Source organism: Triturus cristatus, chromosome 11 (genome assembly GCF_964204655.1).
Source record: "Triturus cristatus chromosome 11, aTriCri1.1, whole genome shotgun sequence".
Taxonomy (NCBI): domain Eukaryota; kingdom Metazoa; phylum Chordata; class Amphibia; order Caudata; family Salamandridae; genus Triturus; species Triturus cristatus.
The window spans coordinates 365,824,759-365,847,174 of record NC_140594.1 but is presented as its reverse complement, the minus strand read 5'-3'; the positions used below and the strand labels follow the sequence as shown (position 1 = coordinate 365,847,174).

The 22,416-nt window shown below is 44.3% G+C and overlaps 1 protein-coding gene across 1 annotated transcript in view; it reads right to left on the bottom strand.

Moving 5' to 3' along the window:
- The window catches only part of LOC146784192 (transmembrane protein 17B-like), a 351,918-nt gene that overhangs the window by 5,267 nt on the left and 324,235 nt on the right, over positions 1 to 22,416 (bottom strand). Inside the window, exon 3 of the mRNA XM_085632822.1 lies at positions 12,865 to 12,978. Within this exon, the coding sequence (XP_085488948.1) occupies positions 12,865 to 12,978 (114 nt within the window). The remainder of the gene's footprint in view (positions 1 to 12,864; positions 12,979 to 22,416) is intronic.

Here is a 22,416-nt window from a genome sequence, read left to right as displayed (position 1 = left end):
CCTATACTGCGACCCTGGCCATTTGCGACCGGAAAAATGCTTTTTCAAATCTACAAAATTCAAAGTGTGATTTGGTAACTTGTCACTGATTCACATTTTTATTTGCGATTCGGTATTTGGAAGGGGCGTATTTAGGGCGGCCCTTCCAAATACTGAATCATTATCGTATTACTGTTTTGCTACAGGGTTTTGGTGCAAACTGTAATAGTTTACCACCAATTTAAACCTGGAAGTAACCAATGTTCCCTCTTAATTATTTTCCTCTGTGTGCGGCAGCGTAAAGTCTCTGTGTGCTGCAGCCAAGGCTTTGTGCGCCAGAAATGCAACCCCACTGGTGGCGCCCTGTGCGACAATGTTTGTTGGCGCAACCCCAATGACCACCTCTACCACGGATTCCCTCACTACCACCCTATAACAGTGCCCCTCAAGTCTCCATTACCACTCTCTCTGAGATGTATTTAATTTGTTTTATAGCGCCACTCATACCAGTGTAGGGTGTCAGAGCACTTTACATTGTACACACATTAAACCAGGGGTCTCCAACCTTTTGTGTAGTGAGAGCTACTTCTGGTCAGTGAAAATCGTCGTGAGCTACTATACCCCAAGCAACTCGCACATTTTTCGGAGAGACCTCCCCACGCTCAATTTCGTTAATTATAAGCCTAATTTCTTCAGAGCCCATACTGTGGTTTGAATGCTAAAGAGTTCCTGTCTAGAAACACTGAAAAGAATGACTTTGGATTGGTGTTGTCAAGACGCTTCGAAACCTTATAATTAATTGCTTCAAAATCAAGACCTTTCAATTAATAGCTGTCACTGAAATAATCAATCTCAAGCCTTCATAACCACTCTCTCTCAGATACATTTATTTTAATTACTTTTATAGCGCCACTCCTACCAACCAGTGTAAGGTGTCAGAACATTTTACATGACACAGATTTACACAGACAATCAATCAGTGAAATGTTACATAAGACAGAGGACAAGAAGGTATAGGAGTCACAAGTCATCCATACTGGTAGGCAGGATAGTTTAAGAGTGCTTGGTCAGGAGAGGCAGAAACATAGAATTTCTTTTTTTTTAAACCTAACTCCGACCTAACAACATGGTTGGGGGATTCGAATAGGAATTGATTTGTACCCAAATGAACCTATTTTGCAACAACTGGGGGAAATCATAATGGTCCAGCCCGGCCAGCCAGCCTATACCTTGCAGTTTGCATGCAGCTCTTTGAATAGTTACTTGCTCACTGTTCTACATTTGGATTTTAACTCAAAGAGCTAGCTAGCAACAATCTGCACCTTCTTTGCAGCAGGCATATTAACCCTCTGTGCTATCCTACAGCGAGTAAAAACTTCCTGTGTATTGTAAGTTTACAAATTATACAAACAATCTCTTGCTCTGTTTCCAAGTACATTCATCATCCACGTTGACCTTTTTATTGTTGGCAGAAATTAGTTCCAGGCCAGGAACGCAGTAGCAGGTGTTTTCTATATTTATATTGGTGCCCCCACATGAAGTCAGCCTTAGCACCCGGTGGCATAGGTCGCAGTGCCCCAGCTGCAGCACAGTACATGCAAGGACTTCTAATTTGAATGTCAGCTGCCGCTGTGCTTTTATTACTGTTAAGGCAAGTATTAAAACACGGTGTCAGCCGATATTAAAATCTAAGGTCCTTGCATGGGTGCATACTAACCAGGCCTGCTAACCGCTGTCACAGTCATAAAAAAGCAAATATATAGCGCGGTGTAGTAATCAGTGAAAGGCTTTCACTGATTACTACACCGCGCTATATATTTGCCTTTGCATGAATTTGGAGGTGTTCAGTGCAGGCCAGCACTTAAGTTGGCTGCCACAGTGTTAGAGTGCCTGCAAGGACCTTTGATGTTAACGTTGGCTGCCACCGCACTTTATTCCTCATGCATATGTAAAGCACGGTGGCAGCCAATGTTAAAATCAAAGGTACTTTACTTGCATGCACTTTCACAGATTAATCCACTTTCACTGACTACTACGCAAAGGCAAATGAAAGCGTGATAAAGTCAGTGAAAGTGGATTAGTGCAGACATGAATCTTAGAGTCAGACTTTAACATCGACTCCCACCACGATATCGGCCCAGTCACAGTGCCTGAAAGGACTTTTAATTTTAAACGTTGCCTGCCACTGCGCTTTTTTACTGAAGGCAGATCTCGAAGTGCAGTGGCAGACAACGCTAAAATCAAAAGGCCTTGCAAGCACTGAGTGCTTTTACCCGGCGACTCTGCTCATTCAGGGTCAGGGGCCCCTCTTAGCACACAGCTGGTGCCAGCCTGGAAAAGGCAGATGGCGCGTGAATCGGAGGAAACACCTCACGTTCGCCAGTTAATAATAAGAATCTTACATTTCTTAATTAACTTAACACAGGCATCCAGTCCCACAGCAATTTCGGCCCAGTCCCAGTCAGTGCCTGAAAGGACTTTTAATTTTAAACGTTGCCTGCCACTGCGCTTTTTTACTGAAGGCAGATCTCGAAGTGCAGTGGCAGACAACGCTAAAATCAAAAGGCCTTGCAAGCACTGAGTGCTTTTACCCGGCGACTCTGCTCATTCAGGGTCAGGGGCCCCTCTTAGCACACAGCTGCTCCGGGAGGCCACAAAAATGAAATGTGATCCGAAGCGCGGTGCCAGCCTGGAAAAGGCAGATGGCGCGTGAATCGGAGGAAACACCTCACGTTCGCCAGGCAATAATAAGAATCTCACATTTCTTAATTAACTTAACACAGGCATCCAGTCCCACAGCAATTTCGGCCCAGTCCCAGTCAGTGCCTGAAAGGACTTTTAATTTTAAACGTTGCCTGCCACTGCGCTTTTTTACTGAAGGCAGATCTCGAAGTGCAGTGGCAGACAACGCTAAAATCAAAAGGCCTTGCAAGCACTGAGTGCTTTTACCCGGCGACTCTGCTCATTCAGGGTCAGGGGCCCCTCTTAGCACACAGCTGCTCCGGGAGGCCACAAAAATGAAATGAGATCCGAAGCGCGGTGCCAGCCTGGAAAATGCAGATGGCGCGTGAATCGGAGGAAACACCTCACGTTCGCCAGTTAATAATAAGAATCTTACATTTCTTAATTAACTTAACACAGGCATCCAGTCCCACAGCAATTTCGGCCCAGCCCCAGTCAGTGCCTGAAAGGACTTTTAATTTTAAACGTTGCCTGCCACTGCGCTTTTTTACTGAAGGTAGATCTCTAAAGTGCAGTGGCAGACAACGCTAAAATCAAAAGCCTTGCAAGCACTGTGTGCTTTTACCCGGCGACGCAGCTCATTCAGGGTCAGGGGCCCCTCTTACCTCAGAGCTGCTCCGGGAGGCCCAAGTCAGTGGAGTGGAAGATGATGGGAAGCGCGGTGCCAGCCTGGAAAAGGAGGAGGAAAAACGTCACGATTTTCAGCCCGCCCCACCCCAGCTAAGCTCACTACAGCCAATCAGAGCAGCTGGTTTGTGTGAGGGCGGGCAAGGGCTGTTTACTTGTGGAAAAGAGCAGAAAGTTGTGAAAGAAAATGACGGGATACAAAATAAAATTGTGAATGACGTCTCAATAATTAAATAGCAGCGCGAGCTACTCTCAGAGGGTCGGCGAGCTACCGGTAGCTCGCGATCGACCTGTTGGAGACCCCTGCATTAAACAGAGACAATCAATTATAGGTATGTAAATCAGGGAATAAGGAATGTTACATAAGGCAGAGGACTGCAAGGCTTCGGAGTGACGTCATCCACACTGGTAGGCAGTAGGACTGTTTGGCCTGGAGAAGTACAAACTCGGAATTTAAATTGCAACACCATGTTTGGGGGTTCTCTTTAATAAGAACTGCTTTGTACCCAAATAAACCCCTTTTGCAACATTATGATAATGAATGGCTGGGGAAAAATCATAATACTCTAATCTAAACCTTGCAGTATGCATGAAGTTCTTTGATGACAGTTAATAGTTTACTGTCCTATATCAGGATTATAACTTATAAAATGCAAGTAACAAAATGACCTCTCTGCCAAAGTAGTAACCCGCTAACCTATTTTCATTCTATGCACTTTGCTATCTGCTTGATAAACATTCTTTGCGGCAAGCATATTAACCCTCTACGCTACCTTAAAACTTCCATTAGAGAAAACTCTGATCCCTCTCCAGGCAAAACATTAATCACCAGAGTTATCTTAACATATTTATTATTGCCTGAAAAATGCTGGAGGCAAGAAACGTCGCGGCAGTTGCTTTCAAAACAATAATATACCTGCAAACACGGCGCCCCAACCCGAAGTCAGCACCCGGTGCAGTGGCACCGGTCACACTGCCCTAGAGCAGGCCTGGCCCCACAGCTATGCCCTATTAACAAAAGAAATGCAGCAAGTCTACAAGTATGATGTGTGCTTTCAGGTGACTCTGAAAGCACACGTCGTGCTTGCAGACTTGCTGCATTTCTTTTGTTAATACAGCGTGGCACACAGTCTGCCCCGCTCTATTAACAAAAGAAATGCAGCAAGTCTACAAGTATGATGTGTGCTTTCAGGCGACTCTGAAAGCACACGTCGTGCTTGCAGACTTGCTGCATTTCTTTTGTTAATACAGCGTGGCATTCAGTCTGCCCCGCTCTATTAACAAAAGAAATGCAGCAAGTCTACAAGCATGACGCGTGCTTTTAGGTGACTCTGAAAGCACACGTCGTGCTTGCAGACTTGCTGCATTTCTTTTGTTAATACAGCGTGGCATTCAGTCTGCCCCGCTCTATTAACAAAAGAAATGCAGCAAGTCTACAAGCATGACGTGTGCTTTCAGAATCACCTGAAAGCACACGATGTGTTCGTAGACTTGCTGCCTTTCATTTGTTGATAGGACGTGGCTGCTAATGGGCAGATTGTGTGCCTTTTTGAATATATTCATGTTAATTGCAGCGAATGACGGGTGCTGCGATTAACATGAATACTTAAAAGACCCACAATCTGCCTCGCAGCAGTGCCCTTTTAACAATAGAAATGCAGCAGGAGCCACTTTCTGATGAACATACCTTCTCCTACTGAGTGGTCTCCACCTCCCCCTACCGCAAAAGGAAATGCTTTCATTTTAAAAGGGGCGGCACGAACGGTCCTTACAAAGTTGCTGTGTGTGCGTGCTTCACACATGACACTGTGCACTCAGGGTGACATTGGTGCACAAGCGCACACACCTTACAGGGAACAGTGGTAGTAACCCATTCGCAAAGAGGAAAGGGTCCCTTGGGGAAGGGGTCTCCAAGGGACCTTTTTCCCTTTGAGAATGTAAATATTCATATTTTTTAAGAGCAGGCAATAGTCCCACAGACCACTGCCTACTCATTAAAATTGAAACTTCAAGGTTTAATTTTTTCTTTTTAAATACATTCTGTTTTCCTTTAAGGAAAATGGCTGCATTTAAAAAAAACAGATTGCTTTATGAAAAAGCACTCACAGACATGGTGGTTTGCTGACCTCAGAAGGCCACCATCCCTGTGATGGCTGTGATTCCTAAAGGGTCGCAATTATCATCATCATTAATGTTCATGAGGTAGGTCAACTTGCAACCCACAAGGAATCCCAATTGAGATAATCTCAATTAGGAAATCGGTATTCCTAATGTTTGTACGTCTGGCCCTAAACCCCTTACCTGAAGACTAATTTGAAACATAACTAGTGTATACAGAATAAAGAGGATCATTGTTGGACATGGCCATTGTTAGGGGGATGTCCCTAAAACGTTTTGCTTTTTGCCCTTCTGGTTTTTGGCAACTCTTTTTTCATGATCTTAGCACTCTGGGCACTTTCCCACTGTACTGCAGAGGGACAGTGTGCATGCACTTCCAACACATGCCAGGATAGGGAGATTATTACATTGGTTGAGATGTCGCACCTGTGAGTGTCATTATAAAAATGTACACCAAATATCCATGGTGGGTACTGCACTGGCTAGTAGAAGGAGGCAGCACTGATTGTGCCACCCACCTGAATAACCTGTCACACATGTCTCATGCTCAGTTTGGCCTGTCTCACTCATTAGTCAACCCTGAGGGTCCCTTTCATTACCACCAGAGCGCTTCTCGGGCAAGTCCTGAAGGGGGGAGCTCGGGTAGGTGAGTGGCTGCGTGTTCACTGCCCAGGTAGGAATGAACCCCCATGTGGGATTTCCCTACCTAAGGGGTCAGCTCCCCCAATGGCACACCTCCCAGGTGTGGCTGATTCTCTTGTTGTGGCCTTAGGGCCTGAGGCACTTTCCACTGTAAATAAAGTGTAAAAGTGGTGCTTTCCTGAGGTTTCTAAACATAGGTCAGGTCTGCCAATGCAGACCTGTCTGTGCGCACTCGCACTTATGATGGCCGTAAACCGGTGTCCAGCCTGACCATTGCAGACCGGTGTGCGCACTTGCATTTATGATGTTTAAAACCTGTGACCCGCCTGCCATTGCAGGCTGGTCTGCCCAATTGCACCAATGGTACATCTCAAGAGGTGAAGCAAGTGTTTGGTAAAAGGCAGGGCAGGTCCACATGTGTGTTCCCTGCCCAAGTAGTGAGGAATACCCATGGGTTTTCACTACATATGAGGTTTGCTCTTCCCATAGGCTAACAAGGAGAAATTGTTGAAATGACTTCAGGCTGCAATAGTCGATTGCAGTGAAGCAGCCTCATAATGTGTCCTGTCAGTGGATTCGCAAAGGCAAATGCTTTCCAGTGCTGAAGGGGTTTTGTCATGATTAGCGTAGGAATGCCACATCTACAAAGTGCGTAAGAGACTGGAGCGAAATGCTCTAGACAGGGACTGCACTACCCTTGACACTCAAAAATGAGTAAGAAACAAATTAAACAACATTTATCTGTTTAGCATGACAGTTAACTGTAATCATCATCAAACCATCACAAGACGTTTATAAATATGAAAGGCGAGTCATAGCTTCTTCTTGTTGAAGTGTTGTTTATTCACACTTCTACCATGATGAAAAAAGTTCATGTTTACGAAGTCCTATAACAAATGAAATATAGCTTGATCTTCCCAATGCATTTCGGGCGTGGTATTCGCCCTTCTTCAGGGGATATCTAAGAATGAAACATCAATCAATTACATTCAATGGTTTTAAACTGATAACAAAGTAGAAAATTTGGAAGGCAATTCTGGCGTCACACGGACATTCAGACAAGATAAAAGATTGAGGATTGAGGCCACTGAGTCACGTCACCAAAAAGTCAATAAAGAGTCTGTTGAGCATATGAGGAGGAAAGGGGTGGTCCAAAGCAAGAGAGCACAAAAGTGAAAGCGAAGGAGGGAGAAAATCACCATGTGCAGATGAAAGTTGTAGAGCGTGAAGAAATAGAACCAAAACCTATCCAGAAGGAAAAAACTAAACTACCTGGAAAAGCTAATGTGGCTGGATTCTATTCGAAAATGAAAACAATAAGATGAAATGATCTGCAAGAGATAAAGAAAAAGGAACCTGTCCCTTAAAATGTTACGAAATGGATATAAAACAAATTGAGTATTCCGACACTGGTCGAACAAAGTGAAAGAACTTACCGAGCGTTCTATGAACCCTAGCGGACACTTGACTGGAAAACAGTCGTTGACTGTGTGTTGTGCAGACGCAAAGGCGGGGCAATGTGGTGAGGAAAAAGGAGCCTACGAGAAATGAATGCGGGGAGTTAAACACGGTGTGGTGCGTGCGAAGTGATCAGTAAATAAGAAGATGTAGAACAAGGTACCTTAGAGGATTCTATCGGTCTCCGCACAGTGGGTCAGTGGGTTGTCAGAGCAGCAGAGTCCCGCCCGTGAATACCGGTGAAGTCCGGGTCGTGTTCACGAGAGGAAGTCACAATGTGAGACAATAAAGAAGGACTAATAACGAGTGTAACCAGAAGTGGCCATCTTGTATTGGGAAGTGTGCTCTATCTGATAGAGAGCGGATCGGAAAGTGAAAAAGGACAATGTTGAGAAAGCGTGAAGGGACAAAATGTGGACACCAAAGAAATGCTCAGAGAGTGAAAACACACCTGTGATCGAAATTGTCAACGTGAAAAACTGAACACGCAAACTTTATGAAAAATGAACAATGTCCTGCCTATTTACAATCTAATAAATAATAATGATCCCATTGTCCTTTTTCACTTTCCGATCCGCTCTCTATCAGATAGAGCACACTTCCCAATACAAGATGGCCACTTCTGGTTACACTCGTTATTAGTCCTTCTTTATTGTCTCACATTGTGACTTCCTCTCGTGAACACGACCCGGACTTCACCGGTATTCACGGGCGGGACTCTGCTGCTCTGACAACCCACGGACCCACTGTGCGGAGACCGATAGAATCCTCTAAGGTACCTTGTTCTACATCTTCTTATTTACTGATCACTTCGCACGCACCACACCGTGTTTAACTCCCCGCATTCATTTCTCGTAGGCTCCTTTTTCCTCACCACATTGCCCCGCCTTTGCGTCTGCACAACACACAGTCAACGACTGTTTTCCAGTCAAGTGTCCGCTAGGGTTCATAGAACGCTCGGTAAGTTCTTTCACTTTGTTCGACCAGTGTCGGAATACTCAATTTGTTTTATATCCATTTCGTAACATTTTAAGGGACAGGTTCCTTTTTCTTTATCTCTTGCAGATCATTTCATCTTATTGTTTTCATTTTCGAATAGAATCCAGCCACATTAGCTTTTCCAGGTAGTTTAGTTTTTTCCTTCTGGATAGGTTTTGGTTCTATTTCTTCACGCTCTACAACTTTCATCTGCACATGGTGATTTTCTCCCTCCTTCGCTTTCACTTTTGTGCTCTCTTGCTTTGGACCACCCCTTTCCTCCTCATATGCTCAACAGACTCTTTATTGACTTTTTGGTGACGTGACTCAGTGGCCTCAATCCTCAATCTTTTATCTTGTCTGAATGTCCGTGTGACGCCAGAATTGCCTTCCAAATTTTCTACTTTGTTATCAGTTTAAAACCATTGAATGTAATTGATTGATGTTTCATTCTTAGATATCCCCTGAAGAAGGGCGAATACCACGCCCGAAATGCATTGGGAAGATCAAGCTATATTTCATTTGTTATAGGACTTCGTAAACATGAACTTTTTTCATCATGGTAGAAGTGTGAATAAACAACACTTCAACAAGAAGAAGCTATGACTCGCCTTTCATATTTATAAACGTCTTGTGATGGTTTGATGATGATTACAGTTAACTGTCATGCTAAACAGATAAATGTTGTTTAATTTGTTTCTTACTCATTTTTGAGTGTCAAGGGTAGTGCAGTCCCTGTCTAGAGCATTTCGCTCCAGTCTCTTACGCTATTTGAATTAAGGTGGCGGGTGGAACCACCTCAGGGTCAGCACACCAAGCCTAATATAAGTTTTTGGAAAACGTTATCCATTTGGTCCCATTATTTAAACTTGAGTGCACGCCAGCTGTTTGTCTCTCTCCCACATCTACAAAGTGGGCATTTCTCTGCTCTAAAACTCTTTGTGTGCCTTTTTGCTTGGGTCCAGTTCACACTGGAGGCTGGGGGAGCACATCTGGGCATTCCCCAATTACAGCTATAAAACATTGGGCATGCAACTGGAATGACAGACCTCTGCCATTTGCGGGTCTGGCTGGATAGATTGGAGGAAGAGGTTTTGACACTTGGCCTCCAGAGCCAGATCATGGCCCCACTAAAGAGTAAAATCTGCATTCCACTGTTTCATGGTAGACAGGGCTGAAATTTAGGGGAGACATCTGTCATTCAAAGGGAGACACTTTGAACTACCCTCACTTCAAAGGCACACTACAGTATAACTACTGTCACCATACTTCGGCAGGGCAGAGATACACTTGTGGGGACGTGGGACCGGAGAACCTTGTACTGCGTTAGCACACTGCCAGAGGAATCTGGTGTGTACAAGGAGGATTACTTCCATTGAACAGGACCGTGTGTCGTTCCTGAAAAGTTGCTGGCCTGACCTGACTACCGGCTGCTGTCTGGCATCCTGAAGTGTGCTCTTCAAGGGCTTATTGGCTTGACCCTGCTCTTTCGGAGGTCTCAGGGACATCAAAGTTCTCTTTCAAGGGACCCCCACCATCTACTTGTGACATCTGGAGAGCAGTGCCCTCTTAAGTTCCCACATCGTCTGCTGAATCCCAACTGATAGCGCAGCATGAGCTTGGAACTAAGAATTGTGCCTGTAGACCAGATAGTCCCCAAAGTCTTGCCTTCATCTAAGGCATGTGACCCCCGTATCGTGGTGACCTCGGAATGCATAAGCATCTTGGGGGAGAGATGATTCACCATTTGCGGGATCTAGTATGGCCCGCCTCGTCGATTGTGCTACATCTCATGCGACACACCGACTGCATGGTCATTGCATGCGGTATCCAACCAGGTGGGCGTAACTGTAGTAGTGCCTCATTCTACCTCACAAGGCATTGCTAAACTTCTGCCTGTGTGTGTGACCGGAATTGCCTGGTGTGACCAATATCAACGCGCACCAGATGTTGTGCCTCATTTCCAGGGAGGTACGCAATTTGCAACTCTTCATTGTGTGACCGGAATGGTCTGGTGTGAGCAATATCAACGTGCACCAAACATTGTGCCCAGATTGCTTGGGTGTGACTCTGATCGACGTGTACCTGGCAGGGTGTTTCGTTTTTACGAGACGCCTCCCTGCTTTATTGTCCATTCAATTGTCCCCTTTATGACCCTCAGCGTGGGGGACCAACTGCCCTCTCCTCTCCTCACCTGCCCCCCCCACCCCCTTCAACCTCGTGTTGCCAGGTAGCATTGCCCGGCTCGGGCCTGGGCAATGAGAGTGATTGACTGGGCTGGGGGAACGCTTCCGAGAATGATAGTAAGCAGGTCAAGAGACTGCGTGATCCCCCTAGGTTTCGCAGAACTGGGCTGGTGCCAGAAGGCCCTTGTGTAACGCTTTTGAGTGATCGACTATTGCCCTCAGCCCACTTCTGCTCTGCATCCTGTGGGTGAAGTTCCTGAGGGGTGGTCAACCTCCATTTGACGGCTGCCTCCTAATTAGTCTTGCTACCTACCCCGACCTGTTTCCCTGGGACACTGACTAAGTGTGACGTTTGCTGCATGCAGCCTATTGTCCGGGGAAGGACAGGTTATCTCCAATATGTGGCTGTAGGATAGTCGGGGTGAGTTGGAGAGTGGAAGAGGCTTGAGCCACGGGGTCTGCAGTGTGTTCTCAATTGACCTGCTGGTTATCAGTTGCACCGCATTAGGGTGCTGAGTGCATATGTGTGCAAGAGCCTTCTGTACGGACCTGCCTGCTATCGTTGCACCGCGTATTGTGTGGAGTGAGTGTATGTGTTGGAGTGACAGTCTACGGACCACATGTGAGTTACGACAATGGCCGGCGGTGTTGCTTTACATGTTGATTTCTTGCCAGAAGAGCACTATGTTTGACATTGGTTTTATACACACACACTCGGCTAGCAGTGCTGCTAAAAGTGTTACAATTATTTGTATGTACATATTTCTGATATCGATGTTACATAGGGTGCACCCTCTAACTGTGTGGTATTGAATTATAAGAATTGCTTGGGTGGGCCTGGGGTTGACAACGTGTCGCACTGCATAGGGGTGCTGGGGGTTTGAAATAGGCTCTGTCCCAGGTGTGAATACTATTGATTTCGTTTAAACACGGTTGGGACTAGTAATATTTCCAAGTGTGATTTATGCCCCAAAATACATGATGTTCGTGTTGTGTTGATTATTGTGTGTGTTGAATACAAACGTTATTTACATACATCACATGTGAAGTCTGTTTTGTTACACTCAGCGTATTTATCATGAGTAAGTGCTGTGCCAATGCTTTACACATTGCCTAAGTGATAAGCCTGACTGCTCAGTGCCAAGCTACCCAAGGGTGAGTGAAGGTTATACAATGTGTAATCAGCCGCCCCTGATGGGAGTGGTAGGTTCTGCCTGGTGGCGGCATCGACTCAGTCAACCAGAAGGTGCCAGTTCCAACAATCATGTTTTATCATATTGAGTGTGCAAAAGCAGTATCATTTTCTGCTCAACATAGAATGTTTTACAAAACTATTTTACTCAGGGAGTTGGAATGGACAGTGTGAATAAAATTGTGTTTTTGAGATTCCATACAAGACAATATCAATATTTGGTATTGAATAACATCTTACATTGGATTTTGTGAATATGTATACTTTTCTTTCTTAAGAAAAATGGAAAGTGATCTACCTTGTGTCACTGTCTTTTAAAATATTAAAGTACTGAAATAATACAGCCACAGAAAGTGCTGCATTTTGCTGCATGTTTTGTATTTTAATTGCATAATTCTAGTGGACCTACTAATAAATGACTGGTTCAATCTCACCAGATAATCCCATCAGGGTCTGCCGCCAGCCCCACTGAGACACGGATCCACACATTTCTAACCCGGACTCTGTAAGTTCTGTGCAGGAGGGTTAGCACTGGTGAGGAATGAGTGCGCAAAGCTCTCACGTTACCCACACCAGTTTCTTTTTACATTCATTGCATGTAGGCATTTATAATTCTGTATATCCTTTTATAAACACATGGCGACAGAGACCACAGAACACAGGACTAGATAAGATGCTCGAATATGGACCCCGAAATCTTGTGAGTTCTGCTCCTGCAGCAGGTAACAAATGGAGATTCTGAGGAGGTTCATCTCTTATTTCACTGTCATATTAATTATTTGAGATTTCATTTTTGAGAGGTGGTACAAGATTTTAACTTACTACTCACTGCTTTAAAAAAAACAAAAAAAAACTTTATGCCCCTGCTCTATCCCAAAGAGGTTCAGTGAAATGAGATTAACTTTTACTTTGGAGAAATTACAATTTGAACCCTCAACTCACCTTTTCTTGTAAGTTTCCAAGGTATCCGAGGTAGAGCCGCAAGCCCTCCACCACGGTGATGATCACGACTGCCGTAACGAGAAGAAACTGATAGTGGTAGGGCAGAAATTCATACTAGAAAGAGGAAAGAAGGGCATTGTTTAGAGAAATAAATTATCTTCAAGTCCGTGAGAACACTTGTGTATAAGGTGAATCCGAAATGTAGGTATGCCACAGCATCGTTCTATAAATATCATTTGATGAAAAGCCTTGAAACAAGCCACTATAAACATGTCCTAGTTCATGAGTGATCTTTGAGTCCTTTACCTCTTCTTTTGTTCACAATGTACATATCTTCAAGGTACACAGAGATGGAGTTAATAGTAAATCTATATTCACCTATATAGTGGTAGCTGCTATTCTGCAGTCAATAACTTTTGAAGGTGAATAGTTGTGAGTTTGATATTTTAGCATGTGATCCAGTCTAGTTGCAAGTAAAGTACAAGTGGCTCTTGCGCTCTAGACTTTTGTGCCCATTCTTCCATATTGGTGGGATGTCCAGCTGCAGGCTAGGAACCAAAGCCCCTTTGCAAAGCATGGGTGTGCTGCTTCATTAAAAAGAGAAGTCCAGGAACAGAACAGCCAGCTCCTCCCAGACCAACTAAACTGCCATAGCCTAGCCTCCAGAGTCCTAGTTAAACTCTCCCTCTGTAGGAGAGGATGTGGCACAGTGGCCAGAGTAGCCGACTCGGGACCTGGGGAACTGGGTTTGATTCTCTCTGTTGGCCCAAAATCCTGTGATTCTGGGCAAATCACTTTATCTCCCCATGCCCATGGACTGCGCCTGGATACCCTCACGGGTGACAAGCCGCACTATATAAATCTACAAATATATACAACAAATTAGCAGCACAGGGTGGTTTAGGTATATGGAAACATGGGAGCTAAGAATTATCAGCACCGAGGCCGCTTCTATACCCATAGATTTCTTTGTAGAAAGCCCATTGATACATTCCACAGAGGCCAATTCTGAGGATTTCAGTCTTTGTCCTTTCATTCTTTTTTACCTGAAGAGATCCTATCTAAGCCTGTTAAGATTATATATCCTTGATTGGTAATTATCTAGATTGCAGCAGAGATGGTTCACTATCCCAGCCAAATCATTCATCCCCACATCAATGCATGATTCTTGGGACGTCTGAACGTGCAGCAGATCACCTTCCATGCGACATCAATTAATGGCATCACCTCCAGTATATCTGGGTGTAGAAAGTGCACGCTAGAGGATCCATCAATCGTTGGCTTCTCTCTCTTCGTATCATCCCTGATACGTCTCAATGCCAGTACTTCACTCTTCATATTTGCTCATTCATTGGCTCCTCTCTGTCTCAAGCTTTCTTCTAGTCAGTCTGGAATACTTCACAAAGTCATTGTTACCCATATTATGAAGATCTGAGAGGCCTATGTAAAGAATCCAGGATACCATGTACTTGTAAGTAAGTTTATTGCCACTAGGTAAGCGGGCCTTCTCCAGGTCCCATTCAGGGATTAATTACCAATTTACACCAACATTCCAGAACCCCAGCTCCCTACTCCCGATGCCAAGATTGACCATACCACACTTCTCTCCCCTTAAAACTTAGCACAAAATAATTAGCAGAACATGATGAATAACATAAGGAAAGCATATGCCCATATTATAAATTACATGGTGCATCATATTCCAGGAGTACTCACATAAGCACTTAATACATATCAACAATACAAGGCACATTTACCTCTCACTATAGTCTTTTAGTTTTACAGGCTGTACAATAGTTCTACCACAAGCTACTGTCACAAGAGTTGAGGGGTTTCAGACCAGCCTCTGGCGCATCAAAAATAAGCCCTACTCAGAATAGAGGTATTAATCAATTGGCTAGAATTGTGCTTTAAGCTTTACCTACCCCTAGAGCATGGTTACTCACAAACTTTCTCTTGGGGGCCAAATTTACAGTGTGCTTTGTGGACGAGGGCCGCACTGGTGGGGGCGGGGCTAGAGCAGAAAAAAATAAACTGTGACCAAGAGGTTGAACATAGTCCCCTACAGCGGACGCATTAGTCCACTGAGCCACTAGACCCGGCATACACACATCTATCTATCTATCTATCTATCTATCTATCTATCTATCTATCTATCTATCTATCTATCTATCTATCTATCTATCTATCTATCTATCTATCTATCTATCTATCTATCGCTCTATCTATCTATGTATCTATCTATCTCTTTATCGCTCTCTCTTTATCTAACTCTCTTCATCTCCCTCTCGCTCTCTCTCTATCGCTCGCTATCTCTCTCTCTATCTATCTATCTCTCGCTATCTCTATCTCTAACTCTCTCTCTCTCTCTCTCTCTCTCTCTATCTATCTCTCTCAATCCCTCTATCTTTTTTATCCCTCTCTCCCTCTCTCTCTCTCTCTCTCTCTATCTATTTATCTCACTCTCTCTATCTTTGTGTCTGTCTTCATCTGTCTCTGTCTCTATTTCTGTTTCTGTTTCTATCTCTACCTGTCTTTGTCTCTAGCTGTCTCTGTCTCAACTGTCTCTATCTGTATTTGTCTCTATCTGTCTCTGTCTGTCCCTGTCCCTCTCTGTCTCTATGTCTATCTGTCTCTATCTGTATTCGGCTCTATCTGTCTCTGTCTGTCTGTGTGTCTCTCTGTCCCTGACTCTATCTCTGTCTGTCTCTATCTGTCTCTATCTTTTTCTGTCTCTGTCTCTATCTGTCTCTGCCCCTATCTGACTCTGTCCAAACAGGAAGCTTCCCAAAAGGCCCTTTAAAAGTCAACTGTGAAAGCGCTTACAACTGACTTTTAAAGGGCCTTTTGGGAAGCTTTCCGACGGTGTTGTGACGCCACAGAGGCCGGCAGTAAACACAGAAGATGGCCGCAGGAGCATACGTAGTGAATATGTATTCACTACATATGCTCCTGCGGTCATCTTCTGTGTTTACTGCCGGCCTCACTAGAAACGTAGAAACGGCAAGGCAAGGGCCTTTGTCTTCCCATGGAGCATGGATGCATTACTTGTGTCCTTCCAGTGCTTGATTTTCAAGCATGACTTTTTTCTTTGTCTCCCTTGTGTATTTCTCTCCCCTGTCCACACTCCATGTTGCTCTGTGTCACCTGTGTGCTTCTCCCAACCCCCATCCCCATATTGCACCCACACTCGTATACTTCTGCCTTCCGTGTTGCTTCCTTTCCTGTGTGCTTCTCCCTCTGCCGCTCCATGTTGCTCTCTTTCACATGTGCTTCTCCCCTCACTCCCTCCTTCCATGTTTCTTCTGTCCTCCTGCCCTCTGTGGTGCTTCCCCCAACCCATGCCCTCTGTGTTGCTTCCCACCACCCGTGCCCTCAGTGTTGTTAACCCCACACTCGCCCTCAGTGTTGTTCCTCCACCTGCATCCTGTGCAATGCTTTTCCCGCCCACGTCCTTTGTGATGCTTTTCCATCCCTGAGCTCTCCGTGTTGCTCACTCCCCATTAGCACGTCAAGAAAAGTTTTCATACTACTCATTTTTTTATTTGCTTATTCAACTTGGTCAATAAAAAAAAGTGCTTGCATTATTTTGTATGTGCAAATGACATAACTACCACATGTTCGTAACTTTTTGTTTTAGCCATGCTGCACATTATTTGAGACAATAGCTTCCAAAGGCGCCACCTATTGGCTTTGCCACAGCTTGCTTAAGAGAGTAGTCATCAGTAATCACTAGGCATGAAGGACTCTGGATGTTGACGCCCCATGCCTGAGCCCCAGCTTTCCCCCTCCACCTCCTGGTTGACATCAAAAGCAGAAAGTATTTCAGGGAGGGATGAGGAGGCAATGCCATGATTACATTCCCACTATGAAAACAAGCATTTGTAATGCAATAGGTCATGCATTTGGGAGAGTTTGAGCTATTGGCATTGTAATGATAATGTATTTTATCTACGTGGTTGCCTTTGGGACCTTATAAGTGTTTAGCCATGCAGCACATTATCCATAACTTCTGCACACACCCACAGATCGGGAGGCGCACTGCAGACAAAGTTTTGCTTAACATCCTGGAGGTTTTTTTTGTCCTTGCAATGCTGACAACTTCTTTCTGCCTGTTCTAATGTTTGTTTGTATTAGCTGTTTTTTGTTTGTTTATGGGGGGGATATAAACAATGGGAGGGTGGAGGTTGGATAATAGTACCTGAATTACAACACGAGCAGTGGACGTATACTAGGGGTGAATCAACAGATGCCAGATTCCGAGGGCAGACTGCACTTATGGCAGTCTTTAACATTAATTAAGTGTGCAGGATACACTCGTACTCTTGGACCCACCAACAAATCTGATACATTCTTACCAACACTTCAGAAGAACCCTCATAAAAAAAGCTGCTGAGTTATACCAAAACTGGGATCTCCCCGAGACAAATCCGCAATAAAATCGTTCGTCATCAAAAGGTAAAGCACGTTAGAGTTTAAAGAGACTAGATCCTCGCCGAACACAGTTGACAAAAGGACAGTTGAAAATCAAAAATCAAACACGTCTCTGACCTCCAGGAAGGGTAAAAACAACAGAAGAAAATATCGAATATACCGACCCCATCGTGGCATAAGACACCAAAGGAGAAAAAGAGATACTAAATAAGGACATCATAAAGATAGTTCAATTAAAATCAGGAATGTTTTTCTCCCTCTAAAGTACAATAAATCTAGAACTTGCAGCCGGAAAATAAAGTTTTATTCTAAAAAAAAATTTTTTTCCATTACAACAACAACTCCGTAACTATGACCACGTCCTGCGTAATCACGCCGGAACCTCGATATAGATCAACCAATCGCAAAGAACGTTTTACAAGCACCCTGAACATGCCGGAAACGTGAGAAGAGCCGAGGACGCGGAAGCAACGACGCAGTCTCCAACAAGTCAAGAAGAAATTCAACTCTAATAAAGGTACGAACTAGAAAGTACTATTTAGGGACATTCAAATACTATTAAAGTAGACGCGTCAAGCCGGAACAAAAAAAACCTCCGGAGACGGGATAAAACTTCTCTAATGAGGGCGATTTAAACCATATGCAAGCAGTATGATTAAGCATCGAAAGCGCAAATATTGCATTCAAGGCACGCATAACCATCGCAATCTTCGCATAAATAGCATTACGATATAGTAAAACAAATGGACCCAAATACGAGGGCAGCCGCATCAGCGTAGAAATAATCACAAAATGAGGGCGATTTAAACCATATGCAAGCAGTCTGATTAAGCATCGAAGGCGCAAATATTGCCTTCAAGGCACGCATAACCATCGAAAGCTTCGCATAAATAGCATTACGATATAGTAAAAGAAATGGACCCAAATACGAGGGCAGCCGCAGCAGCGTAGAAATAATCACAAAAAGGAGGCAGCGATTAATTGACCACAGCTATACCGATGCTCCAATGGCAATAGCGCTAGTGCCAGGTAGAATTTAGCAACTTTTTTATTTCTCGCCCCCCAGAGAGAAACCAGTCGGACTTGAAAACACAAGTTAACCTCACGAGCCGGCAGTCCACAAACAGAACGGCAAGGTAGGATACGTATTACGACACACACTTAATAATCATCAGACAACCAAGAGTGCCACCACACTTATAATGCATTTATTTATTGCAGAGAAAGAAGAAAAGTCTCCACACCCGTAGATGAGCGTAAGTTAACACAAAACCACTGCTTCCACAACACCCCTATTCCGCATCAAAATTAAAACAGACATATTTTTTGTCCTTGCAGAGATAGAAGTCCGATCCCAACCAAACACCAGCCCTGAAGACGACCTTACAATTATGATATAGGTCCAATGTCAAAGGTCGAAACGCGTTGGCAAAAAAGCAGAGATCATAATTATTAGTGGGGGAGACGAATTTAAAACAACGCCCACCCGAGCACACACATTAAATCAATTAAGTCTGCTCGTTTAAAACCACCTAGCTTTGAACTTGACTCTGCCCAGGACCGCAATTATAGCAAGAACTATAGGAGCCAACCAGCTAAAGTTCTTAAAGACAACCCTATATCGGACAAATGATTAAATTGACTTTCTGATTGTTTGACACAAAAAATTGACTTTTCGATTGTTTTCAAATTCATTGCAATGTTATGTTGGATATGCCAAAAAGTCACTGTACAAATGTAAATATCTATCACTGTATTTTGTATTTATAATGTGCAACGCGAGATGAAGTAGTGTTCGTTCAATATAAATTGATTAAGCAAGTGAAAAAATTGTTTCTAATCGCAGTCATTAAACAGACTAGCTGATAAAACAATGTGTGATCAATGGTGTCAGAGGTAAACCGATTGTTGTAAAAAGCACTTATGGCAATGGCACACATTAGAGACTGTGTAAATGGAGTCTGAAATCTGTAAAAATAATATATATAGAAGCGCTGAGGCCAGATATTGAGAATGAAACACTGAGGCAAGAGGTTGTGTGTATGGGGAAGAAATAAACAGGTGAGAAAAACAGACTGAGTTAGTATGAGAGGGGGCAATAGAATAGAAATAATGATACCCAGAGGAAGGACACAGGGTGACAGAGAAAGAAATGAGACAGAGAGAGAGATAGGGAGAGAGAGAAAGTGAGAGAGAGCGAGAGCTAGAGAGAGAGAACAAGAAATTGTGTGTGTGTATGTGCTTGAGAGCGAGCAAGAGGTGGTGCTGTACTGGTGCTGAGGTTTGGCTGTGCTGGGGCTTATTGATGCTGAGGTGGTGTTGTGCTGGTGTTGTGGTGGTGCTCAGGTGCTGCTGTGTGATGCCCAGGTGGTGCTGCTCAGGTGGCGCTGAGTGACGTTGATTTGTGCTGAAGTGGTGCTGTGCTGATGCTGAGGTGGTGCCGCAGTTGTGCTGAGTTGGTGCTGAGATTGTGTTGCACTGGTGCTGAGGTGGTGCGGTGCTGATGCTGCGGTGGTGCTCAGGTGGTGCTAGGTGCTAAAATGGTGCTGTTCTTTTGTTGAGTAATGGTGAGGTGTTGCTGAGTGTTGCTTAAGTGGTGCTGTACTGATGCTGAGATGATGCTAAGTTGGTGCTGAGGTAGTGTTGCACTGATGCACTGGTACTGAGGTGGTGCTGTGCTGGTGCTGAGTGATGTTGAGGTGGTGCTCAGGTAGAGCTGCACTGGTGCTAAGTGATGCTGAAGTGGTGCTTCCAACCCCGGAGCATGTGTACTGGCCATTGATGAAGTTACTTTGTAAAGAGCTCATAAACATGTCCCTTTTGACGAGGATGTGCCTCTGAGTCTGAGTGAGGCACCTCAGCTCAGATGGCCACACCAGCACAGTCTTTCTGGGACAAAAAAGAAATTATGCTGCACCCCTTATGCATGACCTGTGACAAGCACTGCAGTGGGCACCAGATGTAGGCAATGATGTCAACGTGCACAGTACACTCAAAGCATCTGAATGCACAGCCTACAAATATTAGCTGGTTAATCGGGGGGCATTCTATCCAGCTCAACAAAGGCAGCACTAGGCATTCGTAATCTTGCTTGAGTTAAATTTAGACTATGGACTCGACAGATTAATAATATTGGTGGTTGTGCAAACTAGAGTAGCTGCTATTCAATAAGGGTAAAAGTTATTGGTGTAAAGGGGCATGAAGTCAAGTGTTCTAAAGTTGAGTAGAGTGTAGTTTTATGAAGTGGCGTAGAGTGGATTGGTGTAGAGTGGAGTGGCGTTGCATAGAGTGGCGTTGCCCAGAGTGGCGTGGTGGAGATTGGCATGGCATAGAGTGGAGTGCAGTTGCGTGGAGTGGCGATGTGTAGAGTGGAGTGGTGTCGCAAAGAGTGGAGTGGTGTTGTATGGAGTGGTGTTGCGTTGCGTAGAGTTGCATGTTGTAGAGTGGCATGGTGTGGCATTGAGTGGTGTGCAGTTGCGTGGAGTGGCACTGCATAGAGTAGAGTGGGGTGCAATTGTATGGAGTGGCGTGGCATAAAGTGGAGTGCAGTTGCGCGGAGCAGCATTGCGTAAAGCAGAGTGGTATTGCGCAGAGCGGAGTGGCATTGCATGGAACAGAGTGGCCTTGCGTGAAGCTGAGTGGAATTGTGTGGAGTGGCGTTGCGTTGAGTGTATTATAGTGGCATGGCATATAGTGGAGTGCAGTTGTGTGGAGTGGCATGTCGTTGTATAAGGCGGAGTTGCATTGCATAGAGCAGAGTGGTGTTTCATACAGCGTGTGCATTGGTGGCTGTTTCTACACTATATTAACGATAATATTGCACCAAAATCTCTAAGCTGAATGTCCAATATTCTATATAATCTCCACGGGATATATGCTCGCTCTCCAAAGTCTGTTATGCAAAGAGTACACATGGAAAAGAACGTCATTTGACCAAGATCACACCGTTTTATAGAGTTGAGAAGAGGTGACCAGAAACCATGAAGTGGAAACAAGACTTTGCAGTCTAGGTATTTGTCAACCCCAGCATTTAATAGTGCCAGTGACCAACCCCTAAGAAAAATGTTTTGCCCCTGCAATTTTTTAATAAGCAATTAGGGACCGGATAAATCTACAAATCAAAATATTGCCAAGTGACGAAAATTGGAATACATTGTTTAAGTGCCACCACATCATTGTTGTCCCAACACACCCGAAAAATCTAAACTCAACAGAACATTTAGCAAAATGCAGAGCTACCAATTTGCTTCAAACCACAGTCACCACTTGTTGCAACAATTACACATACAGTAGTTAGGAAAGTGAAAGAGGCATGCCCATGAAAGTTTATGAAACCTTTAGCACCGCCCGATCTTAAACTAACAGGTGCTAACAGCAGGTTTTTATGTAACACAACAAACACTACTGCATACAGACAGACATGAAAGAAATTGAAGAAGGTTGCCTCCTTTAATCATGTTCAAACATGTAATAATGAAAATGCATAACCCTCGGTGTAGTATAAGCTTGGAGAATCTATGCAAGGTTCTGGTTAATACAATGTTGCCCCCCCCCACATGCAAAATAAACCAGTGGCGTTGGTGATGCTCTTCACCATTGGCAAGACACTGGGTAGCATGGTCCAGCCAGTGTGTTTTGGACAATGGGCAGTAGATTAGTGACATTCCATTCCAGTTGCCTTGCAGCAGTTCCAAGACCTTTTTTTATTGAAGCTTCTTGTTGCTCAAAAGAGTGTCATTTCTGATATTTATCTCTGCATGCACTTTATTGCTTGGTTTTATTCACTAGAAAGTGTCACTCTAAGCATTTGGTCCATGAATGTCACTCGAATGTAAACTGAAACCATAGAAATATCACACATCTGCAATCTGAAAACTTGTCAGCTATGGACAAGGTTTAGCTCAGTTACAGTAAACGTTGGGGGGAAACTGGGCAGTAATGTGGTGCCGGTATCAAAGCAGGAAGCCTAAAATACACCTGGAGATTGATGAATGTTTGGTGCGGCCTCCTTTGTGCAATGTTCCGCATCCACACGAAGTAGGTGTGATCAGACCTTCACGGGAACACCCACAGATCTGCATTCAGGTACCAGACAGCAGCTAGTGAAGGGTCACTGGT